Source organism: Lissotriton vulgaris, chromosome 3_1, assembly GCF_964263255.1.
Source record: "Lissotriton vulgaris chromosome 3_1, aLisVul1.2, whole genome shotgun sequence".
Lineage (NCBI taxonomy): Eukaryota > Metazoa > Chordata > Amphibia > Caudata > Salamandridae > Lissotriton > Lissotriton vulgaris.
In genome coordinates this window covers 1,863,901,902-1,863,924,362 of record NC_141689.1, presented here as the reverse complement: position 1 = coordinate 1,863,924,362, position 22,461 = coordinate 1,863,901,902, and the positions used below count along the sequence as shown (strand labels likewise).

The following is a 22,461-nucleotide window of genomic DNA, read 5'->3' as shown; positions in this document are numbered from 1 at the left end:
TAAAATGCGGCTGCGCTTGAATTACTTGTTTATTTTTCTTTACTTTCTCAGCTTTTTTAATTAAATATCGTCGGAAGGAAAAGAAGCTGGCAATAGCCCCAGTGTGGTGTGAATGTCCTTTCTTATATTAAAGATGCTGCTGGCCAACTGTCTCGGGTCCCACGGGCAGAACTGGGAGGGGAGGTGCCGCAGCTCTCATACCCAAGTGTGCTCCGAAGTACGGGCACAGAGCTGCTGGGCGACAGGAACACACTGACAGAGCGAGGAAGCGGCCTGATGTACAAATGAAGTGCTTGGCCAGCAGATTTCAAGGAACTCAGACGAGAAAGTACATTCTTTCGGCACTTCCTATTTGGCTTTCAATAAGCTACACGAGAGCCGGTTAAAGGTTGCCCAGAATGCCATGGGTCCCGGAATTGACACAGTACAGTCTTCAATCTCGGACATCCCGGGTCTAACGCCCCAAACACCCCACATAGCACCCATAGCCTCCTAAAAGCCACCTGTTTGTTGCAGAATAGCTGTACGCAGGGCCATAGACCACAGATGGTACTTGGCTCCCCGAGCTGTGCGGATGTCAGTTCTTTAATAACCCTTGAATTAGGGGTTTGTGAGGCGGTGGCAGCCACCACAGGGATAGCCTTCCTCTGGGTACACTGGTTAACCTCCGTGCCAGGGCCTAACCTTTATTTCTGCATGTCTCTGATCCAAACATGCTGGGAGGTTTCTAGATGGTGTGGTGTCCAGGGGGCATACTTCTCAGGGCCGTTCACACCTCTCCTTTTGTCTCATCTGCTAGGGAGACAGGAAACTTCAGGTAAATGTTGACCACCCTCATCTCTGGTTTGTGCTTTTCTGCCCCCTGTTAGACTCGTTTTTTGTGCCTTTCTGCCCCCTGTTAGACTCGTTTTTTGTGCCCTTCTGCCCCGTTAGACTCGTTTTTTGTGCCCTTCTGACCTCTGTTAGACTCGTTTTTCCCTTGTTTTTCTGCCCTTCTGCCCTCTGTTAGACTCGTTTTCCCTTATTTTTCTGCCCTTCTGCCCCCTGTTAGACTCGATTTTTTTGTGCCCTTCTGCCCTCTGTTAGACTCGTTTTTCCCTTGTTTTTCTGCCCTTCTGCCCTCTGTTAGACTTGTTTTTCCCTTGTTTTTCTGCCCTTCTGCCCTCTGTTAGACTCACTTTTTGTGCCTTTCTATCCTTTGCATCGCCACATCATCACTCGGCGCTACCCCGGCATCCCTCAGCACCACCACATTATCCCTCAGCACCACCACATTATCACTCAGCACCACCACATTATCACTCAGCACCACCACAGCACCACTCCGCATCACCACATTATCACTCAGCGCCACCCCAGCATCACTCAGCACCACCACAGCACCACTCAGCACCACCACAGCATCACTCAGCACCACCACAGCATCACTCAGCACCACCACAGCATCACTCAGCACCACCACAGCATCACTCAGCACCACCACAGCATCACTCAGCACTACCACATTATCATTCAGCACCACCACATTATCACTCAGTACCACCACTCAGTACCACCACTCAGCACCACCACAGCATCACTCAGCACCATCACAGGATCACTCAGCACCACCACAGCACCACTCAGCGCCACCACAGCACCACTCAGCACCACCACAGCACCACTCGGCACCACCACAGCATCACTCAGCACCACCACAGCACCACTCAGCACCACTCAGCATCACACAGCGCCACCACAGCATCACTCAGCACCACCACAACATCACTCAGCACCACCACAGCACCACTCAGCACCATCCCAGTATCACTCAGCATCACCACAGCATGACCACAGCATCACTCAGCACCACCCCAGCATCAATCTGCGCAACCATTCAACAACAACTGGTTCAAATATGTTCTCTCAATGTATCGAGCTTTATTACAAATGTCACAAAAAGATGTTAATATTTCACTTCTGTTCTTGGATTTTCGTCACAATAAAAGACACTGAACATAATCTTCACAAAAGTTATTTACAAAAGTTTAAGCTATTGCCCTTATAAATTACAATCACTTTTATTTAAGTATTAATTATTTAAAAAAATTAAAAGCCATTGTTATTTGTAATATCAATACATCTAAGTCACGTAAATACAACATATGTTGCATTACAAATGCTATAGGTGTCACATTTGCGAAAGTTATAACTACTGTCATTGTAAATGACAAAGCTATTAATTTAGCTATTTTCAAAACCAACACAAATAAAAAAATGGTCATTTACAAGACCAATAGCTCAAACTTTCCTAATGCGAGACCTATTGCATTGCAAATGCTTGTTTTCTGTTATTTCTATATCATACAGAGTGCACTTTTTACATCCTTAATGTGTACGGGCATACTCTGATCTCCCAGGTTAAGCCACTAATTCTTACAGGGCCTGAAATCACAGCATACATATTACACTGTTATTAGTGATGTTTGGCAAGCACCAAGGTTTAGGAGAGATATGAATGTTCTGTACTGTGTTTTAACTAAGCTAGTAATCACAGTGCTGATCAGTGATATAATGCATGATCTGTTTTGTATATATAATGTATTCTCATGCTTAGTACTTAACAAATATCAATCTTCTAGGATACTGGGGCAGGTACATAAACTATTTTATGTATACCTTTTGTATTTTTAAATATGTGTTTTACATTTGTGTTTGCCTTTTTATGGCTATTTAGCCGAATAAATGTACTTTGACTGACTGACTCTGCCTGCTATTGTAGCTAAACTTGACTAGAACATGGCTACTTATTCTAAATAAGGAGGCCATTCCAAGATGGCCAACATGTGGGTTATAAATGTGGTGGCCATGCTGTAACTTCAGAACAACATATAGACTAGCTGCTAGTGAACTATTGCTAGAAGGAACACCAGCTGTTATGTTTCATTTCGTTATTGCAAGCATATACCCACAGTGTTTATATGGTAGCAGGTTTTATTTTTCCTACTTGTATTCTTTTAGATTATCTTGTGTATGTTATTGCTTTTGTGTGTTTTATTGTGGTTGTGTCAGACAGCGAATAATACAAGAATAAGCCAGTGGATGGACAGAGGGATGCATGAGTTCAAAGATGAAAGACAGAGTGCATGTATGATTACTTACTGAGTGTCTAAACCCGTCCATGAAAAAAAGAGCATTTTCATTGATATATCCGACCTATCAGCATTATCAGCATTGCCAATGTTTGTTTTTTGACTGCAGCACCACATACGGGTCGTAATTTACAATTGAAGCAAGCGCAAAATTGACACTATGAAAAGTGAAACATAAGCCGATTCTTTTATTTGCCCAAGATCAACCAATTTTGTTCAGGTGAGAAATTATGAACTATAAAAAAGAATCTCTGGTTCAAAAATTGGCAATTAAGACCGTAGGCTCCATCTTCTCTATTTCTTTAGTTTCCAATAGCTATGCTCACTCCCGTTTCCCTACGGCACTCCCATCTTCTCCCTTTTCCCACTATTTTCCAGTGGGCAGTGAAGATGTGAATGGATATTCGTGAAAGGCCTGTGCATGGAGTGTGGTGCTATGCCGGTACAACAGGCCCGTACGCCGGCGTATCTAACAATTTTACTTAGATCTTTTTATAAAAACAAACTGCTCCACCTGCACTGTGGACTGTCGCAAACAATTGACTGTATCCCCAAATGGCTGCTGAAACCTTTTTTTAGGTCGAGCATTCAAGACCTCTTGTATATACTTTAGTATATTCTTATATACGGATATACTTTGTGGGCTCTAGAGATCAGCCCTAGGACTTGTCTGCCTCCGCTTAGGGACTTTTTTTTCTGTTCAACTGCCTCTATTTTACTGTATTCATAGAAAACGACAAGTAAAGGTCAATAAAATACCAGAATTGCTTTCTGCTTGTCCAACTGCCTCTATTTAACTGTCTTGATAGAAAACGACCAGTAGAAATCAGTAAAATAGCAGAATTGCTTTCTGCTGAGGGACTTTCGTTTTAAAAAATTTCGGGCAACTGACTATTTCCATTTCTTGATAGAAAACGACCAGCAGAGGTCAGTAAAATACCAGAATCACTTTAGCAGTCTCTACATTCCAGTCCATAGAAATTGTCTTCCACGAGCACCAGCAGACAATAATATTTTTTTCAAATCTTGTATTTTTCAGGGATCTATGATGTTACAACGCGTTATTTTACAACGCATGCTGTAACATCGCAACTTTTACAACGCAGGTTCCATTACATCGGATGCCATTACAACGCAGGATATTACATAGCAGATGCTATTACAACGCATACCATTACATCGTAAGTATAGGTAAGTATAACTTTTTTTAAAAAAATGAAATTAAGTTAATTTTATTAATTTTATTTTACTAATATAATTAAAATAATTGTAAAAATGTAATTAATATAATTTATTTAAATAAGTTTAATTTAATTTTAAATAGGAATTAATGTAATTTAATTAAATTAATATATTTTTATTAATTTAATTTAATAAATTTTATAATAGTAATTATTTAAATTTAATTAATTTAATTTAATTAATATAATTGAATTAATCTTAAAATTGTAATTAATTTGATTTAATAAATTTAATTAATTATAATTTATTTAATTATTTTAATTTAATTAAAGTCGTACTTTAAAAAAAATAAACCCTAAAAATACCCCTGAACCCCCAAACCCAGCCCTAAAACCTAAAAATACCCCTGTACCCCAAAATTTAAACCCAGCCCTAAAACCTAAAAACACCCCTGTACCCCAAAACCCAAACCCTGCCCTAAAACCTAAAAACACCCCTGTACCCCAAAACCCAAACCCTGCCCTAAAACCTAAAAACACCCCTGTACCCCAAAACCCAAACCCTGCCCTAAAACCTAAAAACACCCCTGTACCCCAAAACCCAAACCCTGCCCTGAAACCTAAAAACACCCCTGTATCCCAAAACCCAAACCCTGCCTTGAAACCTAAAAACACCCCTGTACCCCAAAACCCAAACCCTGAAACCTAAAAACACCCCTGTACCCCAAAACCCAAACCCTGCCCTAAAACCTAAAAACACCCCTGTACCCCAAAACCCAAACCCTGCCCTAAAACCTAAAACACCCCTGTACCCCAAAACCCAAACCCTGCCCTAAAACCTAAAAACACCCCTGTACCCCAAAACCCAAACCCTGCCCTGAAACCTAAAAACACCCCTGTACCCCAAAACCCAAACCCTGCCCTAAAACCACCCCTGTACCCCAAAACCCAAACCCTGCCCTAAAACCTAAAAACACCCCTATACCCCAAAACCCAACCCCTGCCCTAAAACCTAAAAATACCCCTGTACCCCAAAACCCAAACCCAGCCCTAAAACCTAAAAATACCCAAACACCCCAAAACATATACCTCAGTACCCCAAAACATATACTCCTATACTCATACTTATTTTAAAAATTACTTAAATTAATATATTTAATTTATAATATTAAAAAACATAAATAAATATATTTATTTATCATTAATATTAATTAAATTAATTAAATAAAATTAAATAAAATAAACAAAATTATATACTTACCAATACTTACGATGTAATGGTATGCGTTGTAATAGCATCTGCTATGTAATATCCTGCGTTGCAATAGCATCCGATGTAATGGAACCAGCGTTGTAAAAGCTGCGTTGTAACAGCATTACGACGTAAAAGTTGCGTTGTAACAGTAACGCACCATTTTTCAGTGATATGACCACAGAAGGCCCTGATTTTATATTTAACACAGAGCTTGGACTATACCACTTCCCGCTGAAAGGCAATATTTCTCTCCAGGTGTTCCCATACCTGACGTGTCACGCAGTTTGGTGCTTACTATCCCTCCATGTTTAAGAACAGTAGATGTTTCAGCAGCCAGGCTAATGTGCTGCATAGCTAAATACATGTAAGGTCCCAAAGGCGAGTTTGATTTCATTGCAAATGCTTGTTCTACTAAGTGCTGGCTTTGCCATCTACATGAAGAAAGTCTGACACGTGTTTTATCTATTTGCCCCATGCTGCTAAATGAACGCAAGGGTTTGCTGCAGAGGATTTGTAAGCAGCATGGTTTCAAGTCGTCTCGACAGCTCTACTTTTCTGTATGAAGGGCACATTTCCTCAAGTAATTCTAGCCTTCATAAAATATCATATAAAAGCAGAGAAGTTATTAGCAGGGAAAAATACGATAAACGTTCTGCAGCAGAGACAGTAGTTAAAGGGCAGATTTTTTGTTAAAAAAATATTTATCTCTACTGTAATGCATTTTAAACTAAATTTGCACTATAATCTCCACCCTTTGGGGCAGGTCAAGGAATCAAGAAAATAGCAATGCATGGATAATGTGTGCATTATGTGTACAATTTCATTGCAAAGCACTTTAGCGAGATTTGCACGAACATCTTTGCACTTTAAACTGAAACGACTGTAATAATGCTGGATGAGAAATAATGATACCATCTCCATCAGTATTTAATGTATTGCTTCTGAATTTTCCAGCGAAATTTGCACTACTGTATCAATCTTTCTCTGATATTGATCAAGGAATTAAGAGCATATGGCTGTTGAGATATTACCCATATTAGTTTGCAATTATATAGAATTACATTACTCAGCAAATTGCATTAACTTCCTTTGCATTCAATCTTGAAAAAGGGCAGAAATAATATGATGTTCTTTTTATAGCATATATAATGTACAAGTTATCGTTCCTGCAGGCTCTAGCGAATTCTGCACTAGGATTCCCACTTTGATTACTTCTGATTAAGGCAATACGAACATATGATATGGAGAAGCCATTTCTAATGGTTTGCAAGATTATTGTTTTGTAATTTTATTGAAATGGCACTAATATCTTGCACTTAAATTGGAAAGATGGCTGAAATAATATGATGTTTCTTTCTTTGTATATATATATTAAGATGTTAAGACTTTAACTCCGCCATTCATGTAGTAAATATAATGGTTTTTATTAATTGAAATAAAGACCCTTTGAACCCTTTGATGCCCGTGTATCGCTGAATCCGCCAGTGTTTTTTAAATTGTAGAATCCTCTCCTAAAGTTTCTATTCACTGGAGCATTTAGGCTGTCAGTCTCTTTAGACTGTAATATTGGGACAGCAGGAGAATAAAGACTGGAGAGTTGCAGTCCCGAACCTACCCTTCTCAGCTCAAAGTGTCACATTCTTCACCACCAACCTTGGCTTCCCTAAAAAAGTCATGCATCTTACTGTAAACAGAGCTACTGTCTACACCAAAACCACTAATCGAAATACTCTTCACATCGACCTCTGAGGTCAGTCACGTAAGAAACTACAACTAATAAAAACAAAGCAACGAGAACCAATTTCAATGTCTAGCTCCAACTTGCTCAACCCACGACCAATGACTGTAAAAACCTTGCAATATATAACTCATTTAGCCATTATAAAACTGGAACTAGAATAGCTTAACAAAATTCAGGGTGGCGTATTCTATATCAACAAGATCGTCAATACTTTAGTAGAATAAAAAAAAAACAGAGTTTAAGGAAATTCAGGGTGGCGTATTCTATATCAACAAGATCGTCAATACTTTAGTAGAATAAAAAAAAAAACAGAGTTTAAGGCGAAGCCTGGAAGTCGCGGATCACAAACTGTCCCTGCAATGTTCCCGACCATTCCAGCTAACTTCGTTGAACTGACAGAAAAGACAATGGAGCTCATGTAGAGTCTGCTGACAGTGGTGGAAAGCAGCAGAGATGCTGTTTGAAAGGACAGAGAGAAAGCCAACAAAATCAGGTGAGCTATCCAAATAAAGACACCGCGACAACCAATGGTAAAGCATCGGGTCAGATAAGCTTACTTAAGGCATGACACGTCAGAGCTGGGTGGTGGAGGGCACCCACCTACAGACTGCAGCTCATGCAACACGGGCCTGGTTCTCTCAGCTGACAGCAATTGGCCAGGGGTTATGTGAACTGTGAGGGAACTGATACATAGGCAATATCAAGGAATGTCTGGTGGGATAGGAGAGACCTGGGGACATGGATACTGAGTAAAGAGGAATGGAACTAGCCACATGTAAATACAGAGACAGCAGGGTATCAGGCCCCTTTCAAAGTGGTCCTGCGGCAATATGAAACTATGTCAAGCTCCAAGTATTATCCAATATTAATCAAATCCTTTTACAATAAAACCAAGCTAGCTGTATGCATAGCTTTTTACATTTAGGATACAATACCCATTCCAGTCCCAGCAGGAGCAATTTCTCTTGCAAAGAGTTCCAGAGCCTTTTTCTGCGTATGGTGCACAGCTAACCACACCACAGCTTCCCGAGGACCCTGTAAACAAAACAAACAAACAAAAACATAACATTATGGAACCATTTCTATATTTCATTTTATTTGCGTATTTATTTAGCTCTAGGAAGTTAGCAATAACAGAATATTACACATTGAAAATACCTATGCTGACACGCTATCACACTAAATTAGTCTGACATTCTTTCTGGTGAGAAAACAACTCTTGCTATTCCAAGAAGGCCAGATGGCTGCCGTATTCTTATCCTTGATTCGTCTCTCTTTATAGAAGTCTGAAATGGGATCAAGATTTTTTTCAAATTTAGCCAATTCATCTGTCAGAGTGGCTGTTAGTTTCTCTATAGCATGCAGTTTCCAATCTTAGACCACCACAGTTCCAGTGTGGGAGCGGCTGCTGTTTCTGTTTTTGGGCAACAGTCAGCATAGCAGGTAACGAAAGTTCAATGATGAGATTATAATTAGGCATAGAAAAAGATACAGTCCTTCCTCATCTATGTGATAGAGGTCCTAAAGGGTTAATCTGCAACTTGACATTGGTTATGCCTTTAACATATGAGTCTCAATCCAAAAATGTGTAATTTGATTGCATTCTCACCACTTAGGAGCCCCTCTCACTACAACCATGCCAACACATACCCAAACCACCATAGATCATCCTCAGAGGCAGCAGTGTCAAGTACCATCGTAGCATCATCCCACATGCACCCGCTTTATAGCGTATTTCCAGGTATGTGCTGTTCGAAATCGTCTGGCCATTTCCTAGAATGTAAGGGTGCTGCAGGGGAAAGCTTTTGACCAATGCCGATACAAGGAACACATCCTCTAACCTAGAGGTAACCCTTTTGCCACCTTCACTTATCGAATAATCAGACCAATTATAGGGGCTCTGTTGACCTATATACACCGTTCTGGCTCAAGCCTTTGGGACCCGGCCGTCGGGAGGATTAAGCGAGCTATTGCCCAGAGTCACTTGATGCTGAGTTGGTCTGTCTACGGCGCTGGGGATCGAACCGTGAGCCCTGCGCTCCAGAGTCCGCTGCCCTGGCTGCTGCGCCACACCACTCCCTGAAATACCATGTTCAATGTCCGGGCTCCCAATGACTGGTGTCAAAGGGGAAGGGCAAGTCGTAATTTATCTTGACTGAACGGCCCTATTTCAAGATATTATGGTCGTTTTGGTGGATGACAATAGGCTGCCTTGTTGCCTGTGGGTTTGTAAGGGGCATCCCATAAGAGGTCAGTAATGGAATCTTACACACTTCTTGCTCCAGCTGGCACCAAGGTTTCTCTCTTCATGCTATATCACGTTTAAAGTTCATGAGCCGTAACTTGAATCAAGGGTTGCATATAGGGAGCTCTGCTAACTGATCACTTCTGTTCTTATGCCAGGTCCGCACAGAGGATAATCTATGCATCCATTCCTACATCAATGACCGCGTTCTTCATCAGGTATGGTCCTTCAAGGAAATGGCAATGCTGCAAGGCCAACCTGCTGAAAGTCTCAAGATTAAAGAAAGGCAGGTCCCATCCGCAATACCTTGTGCCTCATTTTTTAAAAAAAAGATTAAAACGTTCCTATTTTAAAGCAAGTCCTATACACTCTCTTTGCGCCGCTTCAATAGGACAAGAACATCCTACTCCAAGGTAAACATGGACTTAACAATTACAAATTAATTAATTCATAAAGCATAGAGAACAAAAAAGAACAAGTATTGACAAAGCCAATCTATGTTACTTTGCCAATGCTTATTTGTTGCCAGTTTTAGCTTGCTTGTAAAATTGTGGTCTAAACATTGGCAAAGCAAATAGCAGCAGATGGCCATCTCAAGCCATCCTGTTTTGTATTCTTCCAAGATGGCCATGACACTGCGCCTAGACCTAATGTGACAGCCATCTTGGAATGGTATAACAATAAGAATACATAAATACCATATGTATGCTGCTGATACACAACTATATTTGAAGCTCTCTTCTCCTGAGGACATAAATACTCTAAATGATGCACTTTGGAAAACGCAACAGTGGCTAGCACATAACCATCTGTTGTTAAATACCTTTAAAACAGAATTCCTTCTTATTTCCCCCCGCAACCACTCGGCTCCTACCCAAGATTGTATCAAACAAGTCTCAGCACTCAACTGCACCCCGCATGTTGTTGACTCTGCTAGATCTTTAGGCACCATCCTGAAAAAATACCTAAACATGCAAGCTCCCATTAGTGCCACTATGAGGGGTGCCAAATACAAGCTCAACACCCTAAGAAAAGTCAAGCCATTCTTGCCTCCTGAGGACATCCAGTCAGCAGGCCAATCCCTAGTTATCTCACGCTTGGAATATGGTTTGGTGACCCTAGCTGGCCTTTCTAAAGCTAGTCTGGCTCTGCTTAGAGCCACTCTGAGTGCGTTGGCCAGACTCATCAGAGGTTCCAGAAAACATGACCATATCACTCCGGACTTAATTCAGCCTAACTGGCTATGTAGTGTGGTTTATGGGCCTCTTTTTGCGTGCATGTTAAGTTAGCATGGCTTATTAGAAGTTTAAACACCATTTTCGTTTTGCTGCTTTTTGAACAAGACACTGCTTAGCTGTTTTTGCTGAGTTAGCTTTGACGAAGGTCTATACATGAGAAAAGGGTTGTTTTTCGACATCTCTAGCCATACATCGTGTCTCCAGTCTGCACAGTGAGTGCTGAGCCGCCGAGGTTATCATAACTTGCGAGCCTGTTTATCGGCGTGTCCGTGTAACACATTCTAGACACAACAATTTGGCAGCTGCAAGCAAAGTAACATTCTGGCGCCTTTATCATAGCACACTTGCCAGAATTGGAACACACTTGGAAGATTCCAGGCATGCAGAGAGACTCACCGATCCTGATGTATTTTACACTTACTGGACTGACAGGTAAATGGGGACCCCCTAAGAAAACTCCAGAGACCTTCTATAGTTTTATAATACCTAGTTCCTAGATAGGGAGGGTGCTTTAAATAGGCACTTTTATCACCTGTTTGCACTATTTTATGGAATTGTAACCATGCTGTCCATATTATTCTTATCCATATGCATGCTTATGTTGATTAAAATACTGCACTTGAGATCACATAGTTAAAAATAACATTTTAACCTTACCGTGTCTCGATTTTACTCCTGTTGTGGACTGGTATGAACGTATAACAAAAGAGTGTTCTCACTTCCCACTATTCCTGAGATGTGGAAAATTAGAGAAATTGATGTACATAAACAGCGTTTATTTATTTATTTATTTATTTATTTTATTTATTTAATTTATATGGCGCGTTATAACCACAGGGTCACATTTTTAAGTCAGAGACATTTATGCTATGTAGTGCGTTTGAATGTTAGGAACTAGACAAATGCAATTTCCTATGTGCTGCATTCTGCCCATCACATCAACTGTCTATGATTACATGCCAAATGTTAGTATTGACAAATGCTAATTCTTCAACAGCGCCTGTTTATTTGTACCCCCATCAATTACAAAAATGAACTCTGTTATGTAAAAAGGGGCGACTGTGGAAAATTAGAGAAATTGATGTACATAAACAGCGTTCATTTCCCTTTTCCCGCTCCTCTCCCTGTAAGCACCATGAATACCGTAAAATATTGACCGCATCACTCCGCCAGTAAAAGCCCGTACCCATACATACATGACAACCATTTTAGGCACCCTGGCCTTTTGCCCGCTCATCAGAATCACCGACTTCCCTTCTGCACGTATTTGAACCCCCCCCCTCTCACATGCATAGACCATGAAACCCTCTCCCTCTGCGCGACCCTGCCCTGAAAGGCAACCCTTCTGCTTGACCCACGCAAACCCCCCATTTCCTCTTGAAGAGGCATCCTTCGCCTCAGCTGACATAGCCCTCCCCAGCTACACCTGACTGCCCCCGCTCTCTCATGTACGGGTCATAAGATCTTTCTCTGTGCGACTCTGTCCCTGTGCACACCCTGGCTTCCCCCTCCCCTTCTCCCTCACACGGGCAAGTCATAAACCTTCTTCTTCTGCAAGACCCTGTCCTTGGGAGTCATGGCCGCGCCTGACCAGCACCTCCTTTCCCTTCATGAATAACCCCTCTGTTGGTAAACTCTCCCTCCGCGATTGACTGTCCACACATGTCTGAGGTCATCGCCTAAGCCAGGAGATACTGTTTACTGCTTATTGTATGGAATCACTCCTCTTCAAAGGACCCACTATTGATCCTGGCCACCCCACCCCCTGGGCTACGATCAGGCGCACACATCCTAAAAATTGGCGGAACACTCAGCTGCGTAATTACCCTCCCCTCTTATCAGCAGGTCAAGGGTCCCTATTGTGAACATATGTGGGGTAGGATTGACACGAGGATTATGGGGATGTCTTTTCCTTGTTTCACAATGTCGTGATTGTAATGCTAAGTGTTTTGTATAGTATAAAAGACGGTGTTTCAGCTCACTTGTTAGAGCACCTCCCGAAAGACACTGTGTTTCGTGTCCGAAATGACAGGCTCTCCTCATGAGTAATAAATCCTGTTCTTGTGATTCCTGCTCCCAGCGCCCGTCTCTTTATTTTGGTAACTATTAAGAATGGGAACTAAGAGGCGACTTGCGCCAGCCATCCGGGCATCGATACTAGGATGGGCTCACTTTCAACAATTGGCGTCCCAACGCGGGGTCCATCAGTGACATGAGGTCCAGTAAGAGAGATCCAGACGATGAGGTGAATATCTAAATGATCGGAGTATACCTGCCTTGAGAGGGCCCTCGTCCGGCTGCCGATTGAATGAGCTTCACCGATTCTGAACGGACCTCTCTCGAGTGACCTACTGTCCTGACTGGAATCCCACAGGAATGCTGCATAGAGTAAGAGAACGATCGGGCGCTGGAAGGGGAAGACGAAGAACTATCCGCATGGTCCGGTCCGGGTAAGATTAAGTAGGGTGTTTTTACGCCTGATTGGTAGGGTGGTTTTATCCACCTGATTGATTGATTGATTGTATTGGAATCGGTATTTGAATACTGATATTGTTGTTATTGGTTCATTTAGCTTTGGATGCTACTTGAAATATTGGTTCTCTTCTCGAGAACGAGACATTCTCTGTTTGCAAACAGCGGTGAATAGGAACGTTCGTCCCTCTTTGCAGATAGAGAAGGGTAGGTTATGCCCCTTTATGATTTCGTCAGGCCTACCTTTCTCCCCACTGATTGTTTGAAATCGATTAATAATCGATTGTTGCTCTTTGAGATCTTCCCTGTCTACAAACAGAGACGAATAGAAATATTCTGTCTTCCTTTACAGATAGCGAAGGGCAGGTAATGCAGACGTTTGTCCCCGTTGTAATCCGTCATGCCTGTTTTTCTCCCCACTGATTGATTGGTTGCCTGGACATTGTTGTTCCAGGAATTGTTTGTTTGAGGTATTTTCTATTTGCAAACAACGTGGAATAGAAATATTCTGTCTAGTCTTTGCAAGTAGTAAAGGGTAGGTTATGCCCCTTTATGATTCGTCAGTCCTACCCACTCCCCACTGATTGATTGTTTATTTGGGGGGGTAGCTCGCCTGGTCCGCCCAGGAAGCTACCCTTATGGAGGACATATGCTCCCCACTCATGGGCCATTTATTGGAAGTAGGCCATCTGGTCCGTCCAGGAGGCTACCCTAGTAAGTGGAGGTACATCATTTGGTCTGTCCAGGATGATACCCTAATGAAGGAATATATGTTCCCCTTTGATCGATAATCTAGTTCCACCCCGGACCATTTATTGGAGGTAACTCGTCTGGTCCGTCCAGGAGTACCCCTAATGAAAAGGACACATAAAAATATGAAGTGATCACCGTACCCTGTTAACAGAAACTTTAGCTCGAAACGCGCTAAGGAAAAGAAGAAAAAAAATAAAAAGAAATCGGGCTAAGTCAGTAACTCCCTGATGAGCTTTCGACTTCACTAAAAATAAGAAACATTAGAAACAGTTCGTAATAAGAAATATAAAATGGCGAAAAATTTGACAGCAAGACAGCCACGAGGTAGCTAGGTTCCGCTGCCTACTCCTGCTCCAAACATGTCTGCCTCATTGCCCACCACGCCCAAATAACGGTCACATGAAATAGATACAAATCAATAGGTACCTACCCCCATTCCGGAAGCTCCCGAAGTGCAACAGGTCCGCGGTTACGCCCATCCGGAATGCGAGGCCTCGATGCATGCAGGGCTCGCCTGGCCGCAGTCGGAAGGGGAGGCTGTGGGGCGGACGGCCCAAAAATCGTAATGACCTCTCCTTCTCCCCTCTTCTGCTGCCCTGCAGGCCACGGGGGGGGGGGCTGTCTTGCCTCAGCCACCGACCACCCCCCCCCCCCTCTCTCTCGCCTGATCCGGCTCTCATCGAAGGCCGAAGCCAAGGCGAGGACGGCGGCGCTTCTTTGCGCAATAATGGCGGCAACTGCACTCGGCCCGGGACAATTACAGGTAGCCCCGCCACATGTCAACGCCTGAGAGTGACAGGCAGTCCAGCCACACGGCAACGCCTGGACAGTTGCAGGTAGTCCCGCCACATGTCAAGGGGGGGATGTCTTGCCTCAGCCACCGACCCCCCCCCCATCTTCATTGCCTGGCATGGCTGTACCAAAGCGGTGGAGCCGAGGAACGGCGTGGGGTCGCTGGAAGGGGGAGGCGGCGCGAACGAGCCTCCCCCACCTCCCTCCAGGTGGAGGCTTCCAGCGACACCCCAACACTCCTGCTTGAAGAAGGGGTCCATATCAAAAAGCGGGTTTCCTTGCCCGGGATGGGCACACGCCCTGTACTCCACGACCTTGAAGATTCTAAAAGAGCCCGGGGGGCCGACCTCTCCACGAGGCGCCCCCCGCCCTGTCCTCCGATGGAGCCACGAGACGTCAGCGCACTCCTGCCGGCGCCAGCTTCAGTTTGGAAATGACTAGAATCCTGCAAAGATACAGATTTGTTCAGTTCCGGTGGAACGCCAGAATGACCCGGTAGGAAAAGATTGTTGCCTCCCTCCCCACTTTTTGACTGATGATTCATATTGTTAGTCTGCCACCCCATTACGAAAACTTTTTGAACTGCCAAAAGAGGTTCTGGTCATTCTGACTATATTGGAACCTGCCTGACCTCGCCCAAAATGGCGCCGATACAAAATTAAACTTTCGAACTCCCTGTTCACCCGGATTGCTCAAATCTTGATGCTCTGAGATATGTATGCATTTTTGGACAATGAAAGTCGATAAGATGGATAGTGATTATGTGCTTGGAGAAGAAAGCAATGTAAGACAGATATTGACCATGTGTTTGGACAATGAACTGATTTAGGGTGGGTACTAATTATGATTGGGAGCAATGAATTGGTGTAATTTAGGCACTGAGTGAGCAATTGGATAATGAATTAATGAATTAATTGAAAAACTGAATTCTTGACATACATCATGCTTGCCCTGTAGGAAAGTTCGATACGATTTTATTGCACTGCTGCACTTTATGCAATGAACTGCCACCAACTTCGTTCCTCTTATGTACAGTTCCAATCTGTTCCGTGGCTGGTCCACGGGGTTGTAGGCCCGTATTTATACACCAACACTTTTTATTAAAGGTATTCTGAAAAATAAAGTATAACTGTAGCAGTTGCATTAATGAGTTTTGAATGTGTTACTACTGTGGGCGAAGAATAAGTATGATTAAGGCTGAAGATTAAAAGGGGCTGATATTTAGCAGCTACGTTAATGTGTCACAGGCAGCCGGAAAAGTGTTTTAGACGCCCTTAAACGACACCACAGAAATGCCACCTGACCGCCACCCTTGCACACAACCTAAAGGGGTCGCGACCAAGTGACTCATGTAGATACGCAGATCGTCAATGATTATCTATCTGACACTACTGGTCCCTCTGGGCTTAAACGCCGAGATGGTAGAGAAATGCACTACGTGGAGATAGGTCGAGTACGTGGTAGGTAAAAACATTTTCGGACTACTGCATGCTGATGTGGTTTGAATGCTGCCCCCACCCCCTTCTTTCTCCTCCCTTCTGTAGGTCGCGTCGGAACGACGACTGAAGTGTGGAAGAGCGATGATCGACCAACCGACGAAAAGGGAAGAAGGGAATAGGAGCATAGTCCTTATGTTGATGAGTTTTTGAAAGACGTAGACTTAAACATGACTGTTCCTCCTTAGAACGTAGCGACTGGGAGGATGGACTGACATAGAAACTTGACGGGTACTGTATGACGAAAATTGACTCGAAATAGCACGTTAGATAATGTAACTAGACGTTTGACTAGATAGGGAAAGGACAAAGAAAAGTGATGGGGTAAGGGTTACCAAGGCACCACCCGTCTGGGAAGTTAGAAATGTTGCTGATGTTCAAAATGTACTGCCCCCTTCTCACACTCTTATAGATATAGCCAAGCTGTCCGACTGTTCTCCCGATCAATACTTGCCGTTGCCTCAGCCTGGAGAACTTCCCACCAAAGGAAGAAACTGAAAAATGGTTTAAGATCCAACCATGGGTAAATAGCGCGACCAGGTTAACTTCTGATCGACTGACCGAGGTGTAAGTATTGGCCATTGAGAACGCTCGCAGAAATAACAAGCGAGAGGGAAAAGGAGGGAAAGGTAAAAAGAGCTAAGCACGTAGGTAAATAGGATAGTAAAGATACGCAGGATATAAAAATAGATCTTGTTGGCCAACAATTGTTTTCTGTTTTGTTGTGAATATCTTATATATGTAATACATGTACTGTCTTCCTTCGTCTGAGATTGTGTGTGTGTACTGTAGGGGTTTATGTCCTCCCTCTGTTTGCGTCTCTCCGTTACCTGACCCCCTGCTGTTCTGTGTTGTGAGCGCACTAAATGACCTATTTTCGTACACGTCTCTCTCTCTCTCTCTCTCTCTCTCTCTCTCTCTCTCTCCCCCCCCTTACCTATCTCTCTCTCTCTCTCTCTCTCTCTCTCTCTCTCTATCTCTACATGTCATACGTGTACCGAATGGCTCGTTTAGATTGCGGACGACTCTCACTCTCTATGAGAGTCTCCCTATTTCCTCTTCCTTTTTATGGTAAAATTGTGCCTCGCTGGCACCAGTCTGATTGGATACTTATTGAACGCGAAGGTGTTCAGCGAAATTGACCGAAACTAAAATGATTGTATCTCGCCATATTACTACCTCTCCTTTCTGCAAAATGAATGAACTCGAATTGGCTGAGAAGGAAAGGACAGGTAAGACGACTAAGGTCCCCCAATCTGGCCTTTTATAGGGGAACTGTATGTCAATGGCACCTTATTTTTTTTAGTTCATCAGAGACGAACGCCCACGTCTAGATTGACCCCCAATGCCCAGATTGCCCCACCCCCTTTGCACCCAAGCGCGAACGCCCGAAGCATCCCCGTCCCATTTGATAGACCCCAGCTGCTGTCCCGGATATAAACATGATGACCATGAGTAACTGTCATCCCTCGAGAAAAACCTGTTTTTCCCTGACTGTCGATGATAGCGCCCCCGCCCTGGTTGAAAAAGGTTAGCCAGCCTTGAAGGGAAATGTTAGACTGTTAAAGGCTCGTGTTTGAAAGGCAAGTCTCCCCTGGAGGTTCCAAAATGTTGAAATTGATGAAATGCGCAGTTGATGGGAATCTTATTTCTCTCCATTTGAGTTATAAATAGACGATGAATACACTTGGCATGAACACAGTAGGAATGCCGACATATGCACTGCTTGGTAATAGACCTCTGACTGTGACCGATGAGCGTATCTCCCAAGTGCATGGGAATGAGGGAGGAATTCAAATGCATAAATGTCTTCTTCTGCCAGTTCTCTAAAAGCTTGTTTTGTACCTATTCAAAGATTTACGATCACCGGATGAGAAGGGTCGGATGTGACGTACAGCCTAGCTGCAGATCTTGAGACACATGTGACCTCGACCAAAGGTGGAGCTGCAGAGCAACAAGATACGGGACGAGACAGCAATTCCAAACGTGGAAAATGAAACTTGACGGGCTGCCCTGAAGCCCTCCGTCTGCTAACCCACGTGTGCCTGGAGTCTCCGTCCCCCTTCTTTGGGCCCGATTGATGGGCCTGCCTGCTTGTTATCCTTTGCTCCCTTGGTCCCTTTGGTGTGTCCCAGGAACTCTGACCCCACTCCGCCCTCTCTCCTATCGACTATTTTGAACCACACACACCCTCTTTTCCATGTGACTTCTCGCCAAAAGGAAGAACAGCATTCAGGTGGGAATAGGGTGTTGCCACGAAAATATAGGTGCCGAGCATAAGGCGCCACTAAAAGGATTGGTTAGGGAACAGGACTGTGGTCTAACAGCAGAGGACAGACCGCACCTTGCAACGCGGAAGGTTAAATACGAGCTGGACCTATAGCTCCACCGCCGGTGCTCAACAGCGCCAACTGAAGGATACGGACTAGAGCCTACCAGTGATGGCTCACTGCTAAAAAGACACTGTGACGAAGAGATCTTGTGTATTGAACTGAATTCCGCCCTCAACTACTTGGTCAAAATGTTCATTGGTCACATTTTTAAGTCAGAGACATTTATGCTATGTAGTGCGTTTGAATGTTAGGAACTAGACAAATGCAATTTCCTATGTGCTGCATTCTGCCCATCACATCAACTGTCTATGATTACATGCCAAATGTTAGTATTGACAAATGCTAATTCTTCAACAGCGCCTGTTTATTTGTACCCCCATCAATTACAAAAATGAACTCTGTTATGTAAAAAGGGGCGACTGTGGAAAATTAGAGAAATTGATGTACATAAACAGCGTTCATTTCCCTTTTCCCGCTCCTCTCCCTGTAAGCACCATGAATACCGTAAAATATTGACCGCATCACTCCGCCAGTAAAAGCCCGTACCCATACATACATGACAATCATTTTAGGCACCCTGGCCTTTTGCCCGCTCATCAGAATCACCGACTTCCCTTCTGCGCGTATTTGAACCCCCCCCCCCCTCTCACATGCATAGACCATGAAACCCTCTCCCTCTGCGCGACCCTGCCCTGAAAGGCAACCCTTCTGCTTGACCCACGCAAACCCCCCATTTCCTCTTGAAGAGGCATCCTTCGCCTCAGCTGACATAGCCCTCCCCAGCTACACCTGACTGCCCCCGCTCTCTCATGTACAGGTCATAAGATCTTTCTCTGTGCTACTCTGTCCCTGTGCACACCCTGGCTTCCCCCCTCCCCTTCTCCCTCACACGGGCAAGTCATAAACCTTCTTCTTCTGCAAGACCCTGTCCTTGGGAGTCATGGCCGCGCCTGACCAGCACATCCTTTCCCTTCATGAATAACCCCTCTGTTGGTAAACTCTCCCTCCGCGATTGACTGTCCACACATGTCTGAGGTCATCGCCTAAGCCAGGAGATACTGTTTACTGCTTATTGTATGGAATCACTCCTCTTCAAAGGACCCACTATTGATCCTGGCCACCCCACCCCCTGGGCTACGATCAGGCGCACACATCCTAAAAATTGGCGGAACACTCAGCTGCGTAATTACCCTCCCCTCTTATCAGCAGGTCAAGGGTCCCTATTGTGAACATATGTGGGGTAGGATTGACACGAGGATTATGGGGATGTCTTTTCCTTGTTTCACAATGTCGTGATTGTAATGCTAAGTGTTTTGTATAGTATAAAAGACGGTGTTTCAGCTCACTTGTTAGAGCACCTCCCGAAAGACACTGTGTTTCGTGTCCGAAATGATAGGCTCTCCTCATGAGTAATAAATCCTGTTCTTGTGATTCCTGCTCCCAGCGCCCGTCTCTTTATTTTGGTAACTATTCAGAATGGGAACTAAGAGGCGACTTGCGCCAGCCATCCGGGCATACTAGGATGGGCTCACTTTCAACAGAGATGGTCCTAAGTTGCATGTTCTAGGATGTCTAATCATTGGTTTCATTGCTATAGGACGAAGAGCTAATGTGACACTGATTGCTAGTGTGGTAGGGGATTTTGGGTACTAAGGAGAGTTTTGGTACACCCTAATTCACTGAGGTCCTAAGTCTCTGTGCACAGTTCTGTGTTTGCGCAGAATCCCTGCTACATGGCGCCGCCAACGAGTGTGGTCTTATTGTGTGACACTTGAGTAGTGCTTATATCAGTGTACGACCCCCTCACTATTGTTTCCGGTTGACGGTAGTGACAGATAAAAACCTACCTATATTAACATAGGTTGTTTCAAGCTTGATATTTCTTAAAGATTTCTTCTTTGAATTACTACCCAGTTGTGCTTTCTAGTATTGTATTGTACTTCTCCATTACTGTTTCGTTATGGCTGCGGTTGATATCCCAGCACACAGTCGTGTGGCTGTGCGTAATCATTTGCAGGAATACCTCGTCTCTCTAGAGGGACAGGCGGTGGTTTTTGTAGTCTCTGCTGACATGGCGTACCCGTTTGAGTTGTATTACTCATGGGTCACATTTCCCGCGGTGGATGCTAATTCTGTTGTTTTTCACACTTACACCCCCGCTGATGCTCCTGCAGTGTACGCTCCATATCAGAAGGTGGAAATTCCGATTTCTGTTTGGCACCATGCCGTTTGGTTTAATGGCACCCTCCCACACGTTGTTACAGCGGTCAAGTGCCGTTGTCCATTCCAGGCGTTACTTGTCCTGTGTTGGCTGCTTGCACTCTGCATCCTCAGGGGAGTGCTTTGACAGCCCAACAACTGCGACCCCTATATGCCTCTTCGGTTGCAGTTATTAGGGGCCTTGTTCATTACATTACTCGCAACCTCCCGGGTGGTGCAGCGCATCCAGTAGGCGGAGGCGAACTCAAAATTAATCCCGTCATGGTTAATACGGTCATGGGCAAGCGTACCCAAGATAAGGAGGTAATGCCTTTTTGGCTTGCCGAGAAATTTGACCAACTGGAAGCAGTGTTCCCAGATACTAATTCTTTTAGGAAACACAGGATTCTTACGGTGACTTTACAGAAAGACTTAGTGCCTGACGTAACTGAGTGTACAACTTGGGAGTGATTTTTGCGGCAGTCTATACTAGGTGCTTTGGCACCCCCTCAATGACTGTTTTGCCTACTGTGATCAAGCATGTTCAAGATGAGCATGGACCAGAGGCAGCAGTGGAGTTGGATAAGCACCTCGAGGGAGCGTTTTATATGGTACGTGATCTTGTCCTTGCTAATGTCAAGGGGCATGCTGTAAGTTTCCAGGTCGCTTATGCTCTTCGCGAGGTCCCCGACGCCAATAAACCCCGTCAGTTGCTGAGACTTATAAGACTGTAGGCCGTAATAGTTTAGGTGTTAAGCCTTTCGCGAAGAAAGAAAAGCAACATCAAACTCAGCAAGGGTTGTCCGATAAAGATGACCGCCCAAATGTTCAGAAACTAAATTGGAATAACAACAAATGAAAGGAGAAGCAGCAGCAGCAGAAACACAGTTCCCGTCCCGCTTCACCTACACCTGCCCCTGTTTAGCGTAAATATAATTTGCGCGACCGCAGTACTATTAAGTCACCTGATAGGTTTCAGGTACCTGAACAACAATCTCCTCGCTCTTTGCAGGAAACATCGGTAACAGCCACCGGTGGAGGAGGTAGCGGGGCAGAGGTCAAAGTGCTCAACAGAACCATGAGCAGCCTCGTAAGACTGACGGAAAAGGCAAGCAGGACGAGTCACCGCGTCAAAGACCCCAGTTTCCAAAAAAGAAAGTTGCTGCTGTAACAGCAAAATATGCCACAGATAGTGAGAACGCAGCTTCCGAATCTGACATGGGCTCTGACCCTGCTGGACAGCGCGGCGGAGATTACCATCATTCGAGAGGCGCTGCGTCCACTACTGAAGGTGACAGCAACTGACACCTTCGTTGTAGTTGAAACAGCTGACACTAGAGTGGCTCCCCCTGAAAGACTTTATGAAATAGTCCTTGTAATTGAAGGTGACATAGAACGTACCATAAAAGGTTTTTTTGGGGAAAAATCTAACGACTACTTATGATATTTTGTTGGCGGAGGTCGACTGGCCCCCACTGTTTGTCTTGGCCGCTCCACAAGGGTAGGAGGTGATCCTCCTCACTTTTGCTCACACTGTGCCGAAGGAGCAGGCGCTGCTATTTGCAGAAGATTGGGCTAAGGCACTTGCGCCGGCGTTGTACCATACTCACTGTGGATGGGACAAA

General features: G+C 44.1%; 1 protein-coding gene across 1 annotated transcript in view; it reads right to left on the bottom strand.

Annotated features, from left to right (window-relative positions):
* Window positions 1–22,461, bottom strand: part of LOC147728555 (uncharacterized) — a 703,293-nt gene that overhangs the window by 276,500 nt on the left and 404,332 nt on the right. Inside the window, exon 13 of the mRNA XM_086962332.1 lies at window positions 8,244–8,343. Within this exon, the coding sequence (XP_086818458.1) occupies window positions 8,244–8,343 (100 nt within the window). The remainder of the gene's footprint in view (window positions 1–8,243; window positions 8,344–22,461) is intronic.